The sequence below is a fragment of the Microcaecilia unicolor genome, chromosome 4, assembly GCF_901765095.1.
Source record: "Microcaecilia unicolor chromosome 4, aMicUni1.1, whole genome shotgun sequence".
Taxonomy (NCBI): Eukaryota; Metazoa; Chordata; class Amphibia; order Gymnophiona; family Siphonopidae; genus Microcaecilia; species Microcaecilia unicolor.
In genome coordinates, this window is record NC_044034.1 from 224,595,987 (window position 1) to 224,614,213 (window position 18,227).

An 18,227-nucleotide genomic window follows, 5' to 3' on the forward strand; every position below is an offset into this window, starting at 1 on the left:
TTTTACTAACATTTAAAACTAGTCTATTCAGACACATCCATCCTTTAACAGCTGTCATACATTTGTTCAGTTCTTCAGTCAAGCCACTTAAACCTCCTCGTACTGGAAAAAAAACTGCACATCATTGGCATAAATCATGTATTCAACCTGTTAAATAACAAAGCAGAAAGGGTGGAACCCTATGGTACCCTCTTAGGGACTGGCAATACTATAGATACGCCCCCCCCCCCCCCCCCCCCCCCACACACACACACACACACACTTATAACCTGCATCTGACATCCTTCATAAAAGAGACAAACCAATTCCACAGAACTCTACCAATCCCTATTCCCTTAACTTTAGACAGCAAAAATCAATATCTACTGTGATGACTTCTGTGGAAGTCTCGCGAGATCGCCACTTGAAGTCTCTGCAGCCATTTTGAGTGGCAGCACTGGGCAGGAAAGAGTGGGGTTCTTTCCTGCCTGAAGAAGCCACTAGACCACCAGGGCATGATAACAGTAAGTGAGGGGAAGTAACCTATCCACCAGCCAGCCTGCCTGCAAACCTGAACAAACAGGCAGGCCGAAAAAACCTGCCTGGTTGTTCTGCGGTGCCCCCCAAAAGAGGACATATCTAGGTAAACCCAAACATATGGTAACCCTAGGAAGAGTGTGCCTCATTAGCAACCCTTCCAAGCTACAGAGAAAGGGTGGAGCAGAATGTTCCCAAACCAAAGAGAGCAAGGTGTTTAATGAGCAGCCTTCTCCAGCTGTAGAAAGGGGTGGAGCTGAAAGCTTTAATCCACAGAACAGTCCATATATCAAGGAAGATAGCCAGCTGAGAGAGAAAGACATTAATCTTTCTGTCAGGTTTCTTCCATTTATGTTTCTGCCTCTCTGTCCATTCAGATTTTGCCCTTCTTCTCATTGTTCGCTCATTAATCTCCTTTTTGCTATATTTACCTACAGCTTTCCATCTGTTTCTCTCACCCCCCCCCCCCCCCCTATGCTTTATACTTATTGAACCCCACCTTGATGTTTTTCCAAATGTGCGGGCTATAAATCTGACAAATAAAAATACATAAATAAATAAATAGGCAATAAGAACATAAGAGAACAAATGAGTATCCATACTGGGTCAGACCAATGGTCCATCTAGCTCAGAATCCTCTTTTCCAAACAGTGGCCAAGACAGGTCACAAGTACCTGACAGAAACCCAAATCGTGGCAACATTCCATACTACAAATCCCAGGGCAAGCAGTTGTTTCTCCATGTCTGTCTCAATAGCAGCCTATGGACTTTTCCTCCAGGAATTTGTCCAAACGTTTTTTTTAACCCAGATACACTAACTCCTGTTACAACCTCCTCTGGCAAAGAGTTCCAGAGTTTAACTATTTGTTGAGTGAAAAAATATTTCCTCCTGTTTGTTTTAAAAGTTTTCCATGTAACTTCCTCGAGTGTCCACTTAGTCTTTATATTTTTGTAACAAGTAAAAAATCAATTTACTTCTACTTGTTCTACACCACTGAAAAAGATGATGTGTTGCTTGCAATAAAAATGTCACATTCAGTGCACACAAATGTGATACATGTCATGGAATATGCAAACCCAGATATTTCATACTCTCGCCAGCCCATTGAAGTGGAAATGTCCCAACCCACTGACATTCATAGTTATCCTTTAAGTACAAAACTTCCAATTTATCAAAATTAAGCCGGAGACCAGAAAACTGTTCATAATCTTGAAGATGTTGCACATGGCAAAGAGGTCTGGGGTGCAGTAAACATGGAGAGCAAATCATCTGCAAAAAGTGCCACTTTTAAGTTCACTTTAAGTTTAAGGATATCCTAAACTGCAGGTTCCTGTATCACCTTCAAAGCTAAGAAGGTAAGGTATACACAAAAAGTAGCACATATGAGTTATCTTGTTGGGCAGACTGGATGGACCGTGCAGGTCTTGTTCTGCCGTCATCTACTATGTTACTAATCGGCAGGTGAAATTTAATAAGGTCAAGTGCATAGTTATGCATGTAGGTTAAGAATAACCCTAATTATACCTAGAATGTTAGGAGTCACCACCAAGGAAAAGGATTGTGCTCAGTGTGCAGTGGCAGCCAAAAACACAAAACAGAATATTGGGAAATAAATGGAGAATAAAACAAAGAATATCATAATGCCTCTGTATCGTTCCATGGTATGACAGTATCTTGAGTATGAGGTACAGTTCTGGTTGCTGTATCTCAAAAAAGATATAGCAGAGTTAGAGAAGGTACAGAATAGGGTGACCAAAATGTTAAAGAGGATGGAACAACTATCTTATGAGGAAAGGCTAACGGTTATGGTTTCTCAACTGGTCTGAGATGTGATAGAGCTCTATAAAATCCAAAGTGGAGTGGAATGAGTAAATTCAAACTGATTATTTACTCTGTCATAAAATACAAAGATTAGGGGACATGCCATAAAGTTGCCAAGCAGTACACTTACAAGATATAGGATAAAAAATGACAAGATGGCGGCCTGAGCACGTTTGCTATGCGGTCTTGGTTGTTCTCTGGCGTTTCTACTTACAATTTCTTCCACCTGATGCCTTATACCAAAAGGAAGGGGATAGTTAAAGGCCAACTTTCACTGGCCAGAACTTCATCTCCGGTCCAGCAGACGGTAGACCGATACGTGACGAGCCGCCCACTAACTACTGGAACGGTAAGCCCCACTTTGAGCGCCGATGGAGGAGCATCGGCCCTCCTGGGGCCAGAAACATTTTTATCCTCTCTGGAGCTTATTCCTCCACCATGTCCTGCGCTTTTTAGGAGTGAAGCAGGTGGCCTAGCTGAATCGGAATCCGATAACAGCAGGTCCCTGGTCGGCACTGCAACACCCAAACTTGCATATCCATGCAAATGCCTAATTCGATTCCTGGGCAACAAATATATTTTCTTTGAACCAGAACAACTTCGAACATTTTTGGACTTGAAGAAGCTATCTAGTAGGCTGAAGGAATAATTGAAGGAACAACTGATTAAGTTAATAATAGGGTGAGATTATTCAGGCTAGGCCGCTTACTTATTTCTGTTTTTCTTATTGTATTTTGATCTCCTCATCTGTAAATCGCCCCCCCCCCCCCCCAGGTGTTTTTGTGGTCTAAGAAAGAGATTTGTTGTATATTCTTTGAATAATTTTCTTCTTTATATTTAATTTTTCTCTGTATTTCATTTTGCAAGTTATACTTGTAAAAATATAAATTGCTATAAATAATTTAAAAAATGTTTTCACTTAGGGCCAGATTCTATAAATGGTGCTAACAATTCAGCACTAATAAAATTTGGTGCTCAACGCTGTCTATAAAGGGCGATTTGGAATGAGTACTCTTTATAGAATAATGTTGAGCACAAAATTCATTGCTCTTGAACTTATTTCCAGCGGGTGTGGTAAAAGCAGTTAGTGTAGCTGGGTTTCAGAAAAGGTTTGGACATGTTCCTGGAGAAAAGGTGCATAAACTGTATTCTTATGTCCTTTTATTTTCATCTCCTTTCTCCCTACATTATCTCCCCATCTCCTCCTGTCTAACCTCTCTTCCACCTGCACCTCTCCATCTTTTCTCTCTCTGGCTTCAGTATCTCTCCCATCACCCCTCTTTCTTCTACCATATCCCCTCCCTTCCTCCTCAGCCCTTCTCAGCATCTCCTCTATCCTTTCCACCCCCCCCCCCCCCCCAGCATCTCTGTATTAACCCCTCCCCACAGTATCATTTTCTTTCAGTCCAGATCCTGGACCTTTAGGCTACAGCTGTAAAACAAAATGTGTGGAGCCTCTTTGCCCATCTGCATACTCAAGGCCCTGCTTCATCCTGCCCCCTTCTTCACAAAACTTCCTGTGAAGGAGTGGCAGGACACAACAGGACCTTGAGAGCATACAAAGGTAGCCCCTTGTTCTTCATGTTGTATAGCTGTTGAACTGAGTTTGCTCCAATGGAACGGTGATGGACACACTATCCCTTATGAAGTGAGCACCCTCCTGCCTTCTCCACCCTTCTTCGCTACACCATTGATCTTGTTTTGGATTTTGCCAGAAAGAGACTTGACAGCATATTGTATGCTTCTCTCTGTGTAGGCAATCACTCCTTATGCCTACTTTTGTTTTGTTTTGTTGCTTTGTGCAGGTATCGCCTTGTCTCAGCTGGATCAGATGAGTCCTGAGGAGCAACTGGTGGTGAAATGTGCTGCAGTGATTGGTCAGACCTTTACCATAAAGTTATTATATCATATCTTTCCTGATGACAGTGAAAGGAAGCTAGCACCAACACTTATGTCACTGGTCAAGATGCAGATGATTGAATGTGCCTCCCGCAGGAAAGCACTCAGTACGTTGACTGCTGCCCAGCCTGACCCAATCAGAAGCAAAATTTGCTTCTGCGCATTTACTGCATCTGAAGAGCAAGAAGCAGGTAACAAAGAAGAGGAAGAGGAAGGAGAGATAGATTAGGGAGGAGAGAAGGAAAGGGTGAGAGATATGGGTAAAAGGAGTGCTATATTTCTTTTACCCTTGTAGGCTTTGTGCTTCTTGGAATAAGTCACAGACACACCCTCTTCTAATCTTTCAAGTCACCTACTCACACTCTACCCAGTATACCCAAAGATTCAAACTTGAGCTGGTTTAAACTTTTTTTGTTTGTCTGTTACCATGTGTCCAATACACGCAAAATAATATTTTTTCCTGTTTAACTCTCCTATAGAATAATTATCCTAATAAATTAACACACATATGTATTTCTCTTAGCTAACATCCTTTGAATATATTTCCTCCTCCATCTTGCGTTGTTTGAACCATAGATGCCAACATTTCAAAATGATTGGGGGTGCCAAACACATATAAATTACCATTTCCTGGGCACAGTGAAAAAGCTTGTTCCATACTGCAGGTGCTCAGCCCTCACTTACACCCACGAAGCTGGATCCTAAGGTCTGAAAAGGGGTTGGTTATGAAAAGGACTAGTCCTTATTCAAAACTGAGTTCTGAATGGTGACTGGTTATTTCTTTAAGTGTCAGTATCTGTCAGCTAAACAAGAGTAGGTAGGACCATATTCTCCATCCTCTTGGAAAAGGTTGGACATTGAAGATGACATTGATAGGCTGCCTGCACTTTTAGTGTTTTTAAGAAGAAGAGAAAGGGGAAAGGTGCTTCCAATTGTGTTTTTTTTTTTAATTTAAGAAAGGGAATCAGGAAAGAAGCTTTGATCGTGGTACTTTAAACAAATGGGGAAAAGCATGCAGAGCATGGCTCATAATATGCTTTCCAACTCCTGTATACATATGAGCCAGTGCTGTAGGTGATTGAGAACCCCCAATATTGAGAAAACTCCTTGACAGTATCCAGGGAAGGATAATTTCCATTGGGTTTAGCACCCCCAATGATTTTGAAAAGTTGGTGCCTATAGCTGTGTGTGTGTGTGTATTATCTCTGTTGTGTGTTCTGTGTGTGTACATGTGCTGTACCTGTGCGGTAGCTAGGAATGGTGGTAGTGCAGTTTGCAGGAGGTATTTTATAGGGGGAAGCAATTTTCAGGATGGTGGAATAGTTGTGGGTAGTTTTCAAATAATGCAGTTGAGGGGCTAGTGCAGTTGTGTGGGGGTAGTTTTGGGGGTAGCAACATAAGGAATGGCAAGTCAAATGCAAAGTACTGATAAGGAAGGAAGATTTTGAAAAGAAGATTGCGTTGGAGGCAAAAACACACAGTAAAAACTTTTTTAGGTATATTAGAAGCAACAAGCCGGTAAAAGAATCAGTTGGACTGCTAGATGACCCAGGGATAAAAGGGACACTCAGGGAACACAAGGCCACAGCAGAGAGCTTAATGAATTCTTTGCTTCGGTTTTCACTGAGGAAGATGCTCTTTTGCTTTCACACCATGGCCCTTCCATTTTAAGTTCATCGCTACTCATCCAAGGTGTAGTCATACTTATGGATTCCACTCTAAAAATAATAGATAACATCCTAGATGATCAATTCAATTTTCAGGCACAAATAACATCTGTAGTTCAGTGTAGTTTTTATAGACTACATCAAATTAGATCTGCAAAACATCTGTTCCATCCAGCAGCACTGGAAACATTTATCCATGCTTTCATAATTAGCAAGCTTGACTATTGTAATGCCATCTATCAGTGCTTTAGGGCCACAGACATTCATCTCCTTCAAATTATTCAAAATGTGGAGTGCGGAAATATGATCATGTAACCCCACTTTTGCACAAGGCACTCTGGTGGCTGTTCACATATAGGATCGCTTATAAAATTCTACTTCTGGTCCATAAGATCCTGTATACTCATCTTCTCCTTTTTCTTTCTCAGTTTCGCAATTTGTTCCCCTCAACGAGCCCTTTGATCCAACCATCAGAACTTCCTCATAGTGCCAACATTCAGACAGATAAAATTTGAGTATATCAGGAAATAGATTTTTAGTGTAGTAGGCCCTAGTCTTTGGCATGCTCTCCCCTTATCCAAAGGACTACAGAAGTCCTTACCTACATTTAAAAGTGATTTGAAAACCCATTTGTTTAAAGAAGCTTTCCTGTAAGCTTTCCCATATGGTGGTGGGATGTAGATTCAAGTACGGTGGGGTGCTTTGGAGGGCACTGCAGCTCTGCTATACTATTCTCTTCTTTCTACTTTTCTATCCACATGGAATTCTACATCACATTCTTTTGATTATTTATTTTATGTGTAACCCGCTCAGATAGATTTGATGGGCTGTATATCAAGTAATAAAAGAAACTTGACACTTGAAGATGTGGGAGAGATACCAGTGTCAGAAATGGTATTCAATGCTGATGAGTCAGAGAAACTGAAATAAATCTCTGTAAACCTGGAAAATGTAATGAGGCAATTTGGTAAATTGAAGAGTAGAAACATTTGCCTGTATTGGATGGTATACATGCCAGAGTACTGACAGAATAGGAAAAGGAACTTGCAGAACTATTGTTAGTAATATATAATTTATCTTTAAAATCAAGTATGAGACCAGAAGATTGGAGGGTGGCCAATGAAAATGCCAATTTTTTAAAAAGGGTTCCAGAGTTGATCTCGGAAATTATAGAACGGTGAGCCTGACATCGGTGCCAGGCAAAATGGTAGAGTCTATTATAAAGAACAAAATTACAGAGCGTATACATAAGCATGGATTAATGAGACAAAGCCAACATGGATTTAGTAAAATGAAATCTTGCCTCACCTATCTACTACATTTCTTTGAAGGGGTGAATAAACATGTGGATAAAGGTGAGCCGGTTGATATTGTGTATCTGGATTTTCAAAAGGCAATTGACAAAGTACCACATGAAAGACTCCTGAGAAAATTAGAAAGTGATGGGATAAGAGGGAATGTTCTATTGTGGATTAAAAACTGGTTACAAGAGAGACAACAGTGGTGTGCTGGAGCCGGCTTGCACCGGCTCGCAAGAGCCGGTTGTTAAATTTTCTTCCGACTTGTGAGGCGGTTGTTAAAAAGCACGAGCTGGCTCTGGCTCTCCTCCCTCCCTCCTCCCTCCCTCCGGATCTGGTCCCTCACTGACTCCTTGTCCTTCAAATTCTTCGGGGCAGGCAGTCTTGCCTGCCCGCTCCCAGCGCTGACTCTCCCCCGCTGCCGGTTCGCGCTTTAAAAATGGCCACCGAGACTTCCAGAGGTGGCCTTGCGAGACTTCTGCTGAAGTCTTGGTGGCCATTTTGAAGCACAATCCGGCAGCGGGGGAGAGTCAGCTCTGGCAGCGGGCAGGCAAGACTGCCTGCCCCAAAGAATTTGAAGGACAAGGAGTGGGTGAGGGACCGGATCCGGAGGTAGGGAGGGAGGAGAATTTGCTGAACAACTCGGGAGGGGGTGGCAGGGGAAAGAAGGGAGTCGCTGGGCATGGGTGGATGGAGGGGAGAGAAGGGTCACTGGGTATGGGTGCATGCAGGGCAGGGGACAGGAGGGTCGCTGGGTATGGGTGCATGCAGGGCAGGGGAGAGGAGGGTCACTGGACATGGGTGGATGGAGGGCAGGGGAAAGGAGGGTCACTGGGTATGGGTGCATGCAGGGCAGGAGAGAGGAGGGTCGCTGGGTATGGGTGCATACAGGGCAGGGGGAGAGAAGGGTCGCTGGACATGGGTGGATGGAGGGCAGGGGGAGAGAAGGGTCGCTGGACATGGGTGGATGGAGGGCAGGGGAGAGGAGGGGAGAGAGAAGAAATGCTGGACATGGATGGGAGGGAAGAGTGAGGAGGGAGATGAGATGAGGGAAAAGGAAGAGAGGAGAAAAACTGCATATGGATGAAGAAAATAGGCAGAAGCTGAGGACCAGAAATGAAGAAGAAAGGAGGAAAGGAAGCCCTGGAAATGGAGTTAAGAGGACAGATAGCAGCAGAATCGGATACTGGGCCAGCATGATCAGAAAAATAGTCACCAGACAACAAAGGTAGAAAAAAATCATTTTATTTTCATTATAGTGTTTGGAATATGTTCACTTTGAGAATCAGGTGCTCAACATTAAAAGTTTATATTTATTTACTTATTTATGGCATTTTATCGCACATTAAAAATGAATTAGATTGGAACCTTGGATCATTTAATTTTTTTTTCCTGGAGAAATGCATTGCCACCCCCAACCCAGGTTCTCTCCCCGGCTATAGCCAGCTCTGCAATTTGGGGGGGGGGGGGGGCGCAGAGGGGGACCGGGGAGAGAGCCTGTTGTTAAACATTTACCAGCACACCACTGGGTAGGGTGAACTGTTTAGTATTCTCAATGGAGAAAGGTAGATAGTGGGGTTCCCCAGGGGTCTGTGCTAGGACTGCAGCTTTTTAAACATATTTATAAATGATCTAGAGATGGGAATAACTAATGAGGTTATTAAATTTGCTGATGACACAAAGTTATTCGGTCACAAAAGGGTTGTGAAAAATTGCAAAAGGACCTTATGAGAGTGGGATACTGGGCATCCAAATGGCAGATGACTTTTAATGTGGGCAAGTGTAAAGTGATGCATGTGGGAAAGAGGAGCCCAAACTATAGCATATGTAATGTAAGGTTCCACATTAGGAGTCTCTGCCCAGGAAAAGAATCTAGGTGTCATCGCTGAAGATACATTGAAACCCTTTGCTCAGTGTGCAGCGGCGGCTAAGAATGCAAACAGAACATTAGGAATTATTAGGAAAGGAATGGAAAACAAAAATGAGAATGTTATAATGCCTTTGTATCGCACCTCGAATACTGTATGCAATTCTGGTCATAGCATCTCGAAAAAGATATAGCAGAATTAGAAAAGGTACAGAGAAGGGCAACAGAAATGATACAGGGGATGGGATGACTTCCCTATGAGGAAAGGCTAAAGCAGCTAGGGCTCTTCAGCTTGGAGAAGAAGCGATGGAGGAGAGACCTGCAGTGGCGTTCCTAGGGGTGCTGACACCCGGGGCGGATCGCCGATGCACCCTGCCCCCCCGGGTGCAGCGCGACCCCCCGGTGAAAGGACACCCCCCCACACCCCGGCGAAAGAACCTCCTCACCCCTGGGTGCACGCCGCTGGGGGGGGGGGTGCCGCGTACCGGTCAGCGTCGTTCGTTTCCATGCTCCCTCTGCCCCGGAACAGGAAGTAACCTGTTCCGGGGCAGAGGGAACATGGAAACGAACGACGCTGACCGGCGCGCGGTACCCCCCCCCCAGCGGCGTGCACCCGGGGCGGACCGCCCCCACCGCCCCGTCCCCCTTGGTACGCCACTGGAGACCTGACTCTTAGAAAAGTTCTTCTTCAACAGCACATTTAGCACACAAATGTTCTTTATCCTCTTGCAGGTAGGTTTCTGCCATCAGCAGAGGACTGAAACACTTCTACTGGTGCATAATGACTATCTGTACTTCACTTGATAATCATCACCCAATGGTTTTGGTCTCTCTAGATCTCTTCCACCTTTAATTTGGTTGACCATTCCACACTTCATCACCTCAGTGCAGTTGGCATTTTGGGTACAGTGCTTTCCTGGTTCTCTAGCTATCTTTTTGGCTGTACTTTTCAGCTCACTTTCAATCGCACTTCTACAGACGCTCTTGTTCTTCTCTCTGGTGTACCCCACACTCTTGATCTATCTAGTGTACCCCAGGGCTTGTTCCTGGCTTCCTCCCTCTTCAATACCTTTCTCTCTCCACTCCTGACCATCATACAAAATCATGAGTGTACACCATTCTGTTATACAGACGATATCCAGATTCTCAAGTGTACAGTGCTTTTAAAAAAGGTTTGGATAATTTCCTAAAAGAAAAGTCCATAAACCATTATTAAGATAGAGTTGGGAAAATCAACTGCTTATTTCTAGGATAAACAGCATAAAATTTGTTTTACTTTTTTGGGATCTTGCCAGGTACTTGTGGCCTGGATTGGCCACTGTTGGAAACAGGACACTGGGTTCGATGGACCTTTGATCTATCCCAGTATGGCAACGCTTATGTTCTTATGAGTATTTTTTTAATATAGGTCAATTTGGAGGGTATTGGGACAGTTGTGGAGGTAGTTGTCAGGGGTGAGTCAGTTGCAAAGTGGTAATTTTTGGAAGTAAGGCATTTTGTGGGTTGACGGAGCAGTTTAGAGGAGTAGCTTTTGGAGGTTAGACAGTTTTCAGGGTATTGGGGCAGTTTGTGGGATGGTAGTAGTGCATTTGAGAGAGGGTAATTTTTGTGGGTAGATTAAATGGTGGGGTGGTGGGGCAATTACAAGGGGTTCTTTTGGGGGGAAGGAGCAGGTTATGGAGTGGTATGGAAGTTGCAGGGAGTAGTTTTATGACGGTGGAGACATTTTAATGGGTGGTATGGCAGTTAAGGGATAGTTTTAGGAGGTGAGGCAGTTTGCAGGGTGATAAGTTTTGGGGGGGGGGCTGGGGAGGTTGCAGCACATAGTTTTAGGGGGACAATTTGTGCAGAGGAATATTTGTTGGGGTGTGAGTATTTTGAGGGGTTGGGAGAGTATAGAATGGGGAGAGACAATTTGAAAGGAGGAATTCTCTAACTGCTATATTTCACTGTATGTAAGTTTCTATGCTACCAAAGGTAGTACTCCTTCTCCCATAGAAATGCAGTGGGCAATTTCTTTCTGTTTTTTTTTTTTTTTGAGGGGAGCTTATTTCTCTGAAACCCTTAGTCTATCTTGGTCCATTTTTGAACGTGATGTGCCCTTTTATCAGTTTTCCCCACATACCAAGTTTAATCCCATTCCATTAAATTTTTGGAGAATTATTTTGCCCCAGATCTGCTCCCATAGAAATACATTGGACCATTTTTGAGAGGTCTTATTTTTCTAGAACCCCTGGCTCAATTGTGCCCATTTTTGAATCTGATGTGTCTTTTTAATGGTTTTTCCAATATGCCTAGATTCATCCCAATTTTTGGAATGTTATTTTGCCCCTGGACAGACAGATGGATAGACAGACATGGATGGACCAACATTTTCAACCTCTTTTGTATAATTCTTTCTTACTTCTGTTGGATTGGAAAGAATAAAGAGAAGGGATATTTGGCACTGTCGAGTAGATATTCAATGTGGTTTAAGCAGGCAGGAGAGTCTCCTCCTGCCCTCTTAACCCAGTTGGCTGGCTGCCAATATTCAGCAGTGGGCAGTGCACTAAATATTGACTTTGACCAGAGTGGCACTGTTTGGGCACTACTGGGGCAGTGTCAGGGCAGTTCTAGAAGTTATGTGGGCACCGGTGTTATTTAATATCAGTGCCTGCATACTTATCAGGGCAAGCTGCACTTCAGAAAAGGCAGTCCTAACTTTATCCTGTTATGTATGCAGATATGATACTGAATATCAGCCATATCTGCATAACATTCCATTATTTATTTATGCATTCTTGTATCTCACTATTACCCAAAAACAAGTTTTGGTTTAAAGTGGCTTACAATTTATATTTTAGTGGAGTTACTTACAATAGTGTTATGTAATGTGGAGAGGGCATCTATAGTTCATATGGTTATTCATAGAATTTTTGAAGAGATAGATTTGAAGTGGAAAAGGTAGTGGTAGCTTTTGTCTTCAATTGTAGAGTTTTGATGATATTTATTCATGTAGTTTTTGAAAAGGTAGATTTGAAAGGAAGGCAACAATATCTTTGTGTAGAATGTTTTAAAGAGGTAGGTTTTCATTTCTTTTCTCAATTGGAGTACTTTGTGATGCTTCTTATGATTCTTGGTATCGTGCTCTACCATTTGGAACCCAGGTAGCTAAATCCTACTGTGTAGATAGTTTTGTAGATAGTGTTTTTGCAGTTGGGTAGATGTAGGAGTAGGTAGTTTCTGTTTTCTGGGCTGGCATTTCTTGAGGATAATTCAATCATGTTAAGCATATATTCGGGTGCCATTCCGAATAGTATCTTGAAGATTAGGGTGCTCACTTTGAAAAATATTCTTGCCGTGACTAGTAGCCAATGTAGTGTTTCAAGCAGTGGGGTTGCTCTTTCATATTTTGATTTCTTGAAGATCAGTCTTGCTGCCGTGCTTTTGACAGTTTGCAGAGATTTTAGTATGTTTTCCTTGCACCCTACATATGCTGCATTGTAGTAGTCTAGTTGCGATAGTATCTGATTAGACCAGTATCTGGAAAGATTGTCTAGCGAAATAGTCTATTATTCTTCTCAGTTTCCATAGTGTTCTGAAGCATTTTGATATTACTGCTGATATTTGATTATCCAGTGTTAGGTGTTTGTCGAAAATGATTCTTAGTATTTTAAGTTCTGTTTTGATGTGGTATATTTGTTGGTTGATTGTGAATTTTTGGTAGGATGTAGGGTTGTGTGGGCTGGATAGTACTAGGTATTTGGTTTTGTCTCTGTTCAGTTTGAATTTGAAAGTTGTTGTCCATTCTTCCATGAGGTCCAATCTTTTTTTTTATTTTGTCCTGTATGTTTGTAATATTGTTTTGGAAAGGTATGAAGATGGTGACCCTACCCCTCTACCCACCCACCCCTAGAGTGACATGTCTTATATAACCTCCCTATCAACCCACTCATTACTTTACCTCACCCATTTCTATTCTTCTATCACCTTCTCCCACTACTCCAACCAGAGTTACACCTAATCACACTGACCACCCTTCAACATCTTCAGTCCTTCTGTGACTGTTCTCTTGTGCTTGACTGCTTAAATATTTTAAATTTAAATGCTTTACTTTTTGTCTATTAGATTGTAAGCTCTTTGAGCAGGGACTGTCTTTCTTCTGTGTTTGTACAGCGCTGCGTACACTTTGTAGCGCTCTAGAAATGTTAAATAGTAGTAAATGTTAAATAGTATCTGCATATATAAATGGGTTGAAACCCATTAATTCCAGTTTTTTTCTGAGTGGTGCCATCATTACATTGAACAGTATTGGTAATACTGGTGATCCCTGTGGTACCCCGCACACAGAGGCTGATGTTTGGTTGGACATCTTTACAATGTAGGATCTGGTCTTTAGGAAGCCATTGAACCATGTTGCCACTGCACTGTTGATTCCTATATTGTCGAGCAGTGTCATTAATGTGGTGTGGTCTACTAGGTCGAATGCACTTGACATGTCTAATTGTAGTAGTAATAGGTTTTGTTCTTGGCATATTACGCTTCTGAATTTTGTTATCAGGGTGGTTATGACCATTCCAGTGCTGTGTTGTGGTCTGAAACCTGATTGAGATTTATGACGTATTGAGAATTTTGTCAAGTATTCCGCTAGTTGCTGTGTTACTAGACCTTCCATCATTTTGGTCAGAAGTGGCATAACTACGGGTGGGCCTGGGTAGGCATAGGCCCACCCATTCTTGCCTCAAGTCCACCCAGTCTAGTGGCCCCCAAAGCACCTCATTGGTGGTGCCTCACAGCTGTCTCTCTCGCCTTCATGGCAGCTGCCCATCTCTCTCTAAATTCCCCACCCCATCTACCTTTGAGATATCGCCAGCAGCAATTCCTGTAATCAACCTGTGCCAGCCTTGCAGGCTTCCTTCTACCACGTCCTGCCCTCGATGACATAATTTCCTGTTTCTTCACTAGCAGGGACATGGTAGAGGGAAGCCTGCAGATCTGGCGCAGGCTGCTTACTGGAATCGCTGCCAGTGACAGCTTGGTGGTAGACCGGGGAGAGAGAGAGAGAGGAGCGGATGCTGGCAGGGGGAGGGGGGAAGGGAAAAGAGGAATGGACGCCAGGGTGGGGAAAGAGAAGAACAGATGTCAGCCGGGGAGGGGAGATAGGAATGGATGCCAGGCGGGGGGAAGAGAAGCTGATGCTGAGTGGGGGGGGGGGGGGGGGGAGGGGAGAGGAGAGGAGAAGCATGACAATGGCAAGGGCAGAGGGAAAGTTTAACAAGGGCCCACCTGGGTTAACTTTGGGCTCACCCAATATAACAGGTCTGGCTACGCTCCTGTTGGTCAGTAGTGGTATTGAGTCTACTGGTCTGTAATTTGTGATGTCGCTGATATTGCTGGCCGTATTTTTGGTAATAGGTGTGAGTACTATGTCACCTTTTTTCTGTTGGAAATTGACCTCTTTCAAACATGTATGTGATGTGTTTGGTGAGGTACTTGATGAACCATATATCACATACCCAGATATTTAAATCTGGTGCTGACCACCACTAGCAATCTGTATGTTTATTAAATATAAGTTAAGGGGGAGAAAGAGCTGTAACTTTAAGTTTGCAGTTTGGCTGATCAGGATTACCTGGTATCAGGGCTACCAGGACAAAGTGAAATTGTGCTCCAGGAATGCCCCCGGTGCACCTCTTTTTACCCACATAAATTTTGGCAGGCAACAATTTTCCCACACAAAATTTAGACATGAAGCAGGGGCAAATTTTTAAACATTAAAACTTAGCTAGAGAAACTCTTTCAATTTTGACTTTGTGGAGGGTAACATTATAGCAGGTTAAGAGTCCATATAGTGGTTATTTTGAAATTATTTTCCAAATAAGACAAATGGGCACATATGTCATTTACGAAACCTGTCAGAATCAAGGTTAAAATGAACCACATATTTTTATACCTCCTTGGTTGACATACACTCATAGGTGTATATTTTACTGCTTTTTCTCGTGCCTTCCCTCACGAGGTAATTTAATATTTTTCATTTAGGATCTCATCCTTTATTATATTTTGTAACCCCTTATTGTCTTAGTTACTTTTACCCTGGTTTTAAGTTTTCTTCTTTTATTTTCGGCACATTGGGCCTTCTTAGACCTGAGCATCGGCTGGGTACTTCCTGTTTTTGAGGTGATAGTTTCCCCTTTTATCAATCATCTTTCAGTCATTTGATTTAGCCACGGCTGCTTTTCCTTCCATGTCATCAAAGGTTCCCAGTGGCTTTAAGCACTGTGCTCTGTGCAATCGGACCATCTCTAGGGATGACACCCATTCCTGGTGTATATAGTGTGTGGGGCCAGAACAAAACCATCTAAGCTGTATTCTTTATTTGTATATGCAGAAAAGAACACAGAAATCCAGAGAGGCTCAAAGAGAATATTTGTGGAGCCAGGTCCGAATCGTTGACTTCTGCATTGGTATCAACCTCAGCATCTGCACCGGCATTGGGAACACTGGTGCCTATGGCTACCAGACCCATATCCGTCACTGGGAGTGGTCGAGCATTGAGTGGATCTCCACCTGCCTCAACACTGGCTGCTGAGCAGCGCCCCTGGGACTGGTCAGCATTGGACTTAACACCAAGGAGACATATGGATTCAATGTCATCCTCATTGGCACTGAGGGGTCTCAATGCTCGACATTGGTTGAAGACCAAGAAGTACAAGAATAGGTCTTTCTCAATGAATGGTGCCGGGAGTTCCTGGGCGTCGATATAGTTGGTACTTGAGAAGTGTCAGCACTGGGAGGAGCGCTCCCCCTCTATTGTGGAGGTGCCTTCGCATAGGTCTCCAGGTAGCTGCAACCTGGTAATTGAGATGACACCAACAGTTCTGCAGGCTGTCTCTGAACTGACGCCCCAGCCTTTGCTAATGTCAGCCCTCGATGAACAGATCTGGGCCATGCTCCAAGAGCACTTGGCAGGGCTTTTGCAAGTGCAGTGTTCATCAGCACAGGGGGGTACTTGCACCAGCCATGACTCTAGCACAGTCTTCCCTGCAAGGCCCTTAGCCTATGGTTCAGTCACCGATGCCTGTGCCACATGGGATATCGGCGTCAACATCAGCCCATGTAGGTATTCTCTTGACATCGGTGGAGGAAGCTTCACTGGAGTCTAGAGGACAGCCTGCATTTCAGTACCATTCCAGGCATGGACATGGTTCCTCTCATCCAAGGCAGGCATGCAAAGTTCTTTGCTGATTCTGATTTGGACCGTTCATGGGTGTCTGATGAGGATCCACAGTACTTCTCGGAGGAGGAGGAGTCATGTGGAATACCATTAGGCTCCTCTCCACCCAAGTAGAGATGTAAATCTCCACCTGAGTCTCTCCTTCCCAGCTTTTGTAGAGATGGCAGCTGCCCTCCCCATTAAGTTGGAGATGGAGGATGAACCTAGAGCTCAGATGTTCAAGGTTCTGGATTACGACTCTCCTCCTAGAGAGGCTGTGACTCTCCCTCTTCACAAGATCTTGCATGTATCGAATTCAGAGTTTTGATAGGCCAAAAGAGCCAGAAGTTCCAGAGACTTTGCTCTGCGCCCCCAAGCAAGGAAGCTCGAACACTGGACTCTTTTGGGCCGAAGACGTATCAGGCCTCAATGCTCATCTCCTGCATTCAATCATACCAGCTCTATGAAAATACCTGAGGACATTTGGTCTGGCCCAGCATGGCAATGCTTATATACTTAAGTACTTATGATTGTTGTAAACCATTTTAACAGAATTTCCAATTTGCATTTAAAATTTTTTTAGAATAAACTATAAACTAAATTATAAACTGTTATGTGTGAAAATAAATCCTTTATAAAATAACTTATTCCACAAGAATTCAAAGATCCTTTGCCTAGGTGGGTGATGAGGCAGTATTAAATACCTATTGTGTTAGAATTTTTGCCTCATGTGCCTCACTTTGCATTTGTCTGTATTATAATTAGGAGATCCATGCAGATCTATACTATGTTACCCTATGCCCTATTCTATAACATGCGAGCCTAAATTTTATAGCACACAATTCCAAAGGAGGTGTGGCCATGGTGTAGTGTAAACCCCCACTCCTAAATTAGGCATTGATCCCCTAAATTCTATAGCAACACGCAAAATTTAAAGGTATGCCCCTGATCCACCCATGATCCTCCCATAGCCACATCCCCTTTTTGGACCCATGTGTCAGACTTGTGAGTTCTTGTACCAAGTAGAGTGCTGCTGAGCCTGGGGCTCGGACCAGGTTCTGCTTGGCTGCTGGACAACCCAGGGTTTCACCTGTGCTAACCGCCATTCCCCAGAGGTTGAGCCCCTCGGTGTGGGTAGCCTGCAAGACTTACGGGATGGAGCTGGAAGTGGGGTGAGGAATGTATTGGCCAGGAAGGCAGCAGGTCAAGAGAGTAATCCAGGTGCAAACGGAAATCAGTAGGCAGGCAGCAGGCGAAGAGTGATCCATGTACAGGCAAAAGTCAGTAGGCAGGCGGCAGGCAAGAGAGTAATCCAGGTACAGGCGAAAGTCAGTAGGCAGGCGGCAGGCAAAGAGTGATCCATGTACAGGCGAAAGTCAGTAGGCAGCCGGCAGGCAAGAGAGTAATCCAGGTACAGGCGAAAGTCAGTAGGCAGGCGGCAGGCAAGAGAGTAATCCAGGTACAGGCAAGTCAGCAACGAGGGACCAGAAGATAAGAAGCAGACTACAGAGTTAGTAACACTTACCAAAGTAGAAGCCAAAGCAATGAAACAGGGGAAGAGCTTCCCAAAAATAGTGCTGGCGTCTGACGTTAGCAGGAACCAGCTGGGGAGGACAGCTGCCATCGGCCAATGGTAGTGAGGGAAAGGAGAGCAGGAGGCCACCTGCAGAGGCCAATCCCCGCGGAGCAAGGAAGCAGAGCCATGGCCCAGAGCAGCCTGCAAGATGGAGCGCCGGAGAAAAGATGTTGGCATGCGCGCGAGCACCACGCCACCAAGAGAAGCGTCGTACCCGCTAAGGAAGTGAGGAGCATGACAGTACCCTCCCCAGAAGACCCCCCTCTCCATCCCGGTCCAGGTTTGGATGGGTAGCGCATATGGAATTCTCGGATCAATTCAGGCGCATGGACATTGGCAGAGGGCTCCCAGGAATTATCCTCAGGACCAAAGTGCTTCCAGAATAGC

The 18,227-nt window shown here is 44.0% G+C and overlaps 1 protein-coding gene across 1 annotated transcript in view; it reads left to right on the plus strand.

Annotated features, from left to right (window-relative positions):
- LOC115469679 (adenylate cyclase type 10-like) overlaps positions 1 to 18,227 on the plus strand; it is a 254,501-nt gene that overhangs the window by 227,053 nt on the left and 9,221 nt on the right. Inside the window, exon 23 of the mRNA XM_030202467.1 lies at positions 4,144 to 4,428. Coding sequence (XP_030058327.1) covers positions 4,144 to 4,428 — 285 coding nt within the window. The remainder of the gene's footprint in view (positions 1 to 4,143; positions 4,429 to 18,227) is intronic.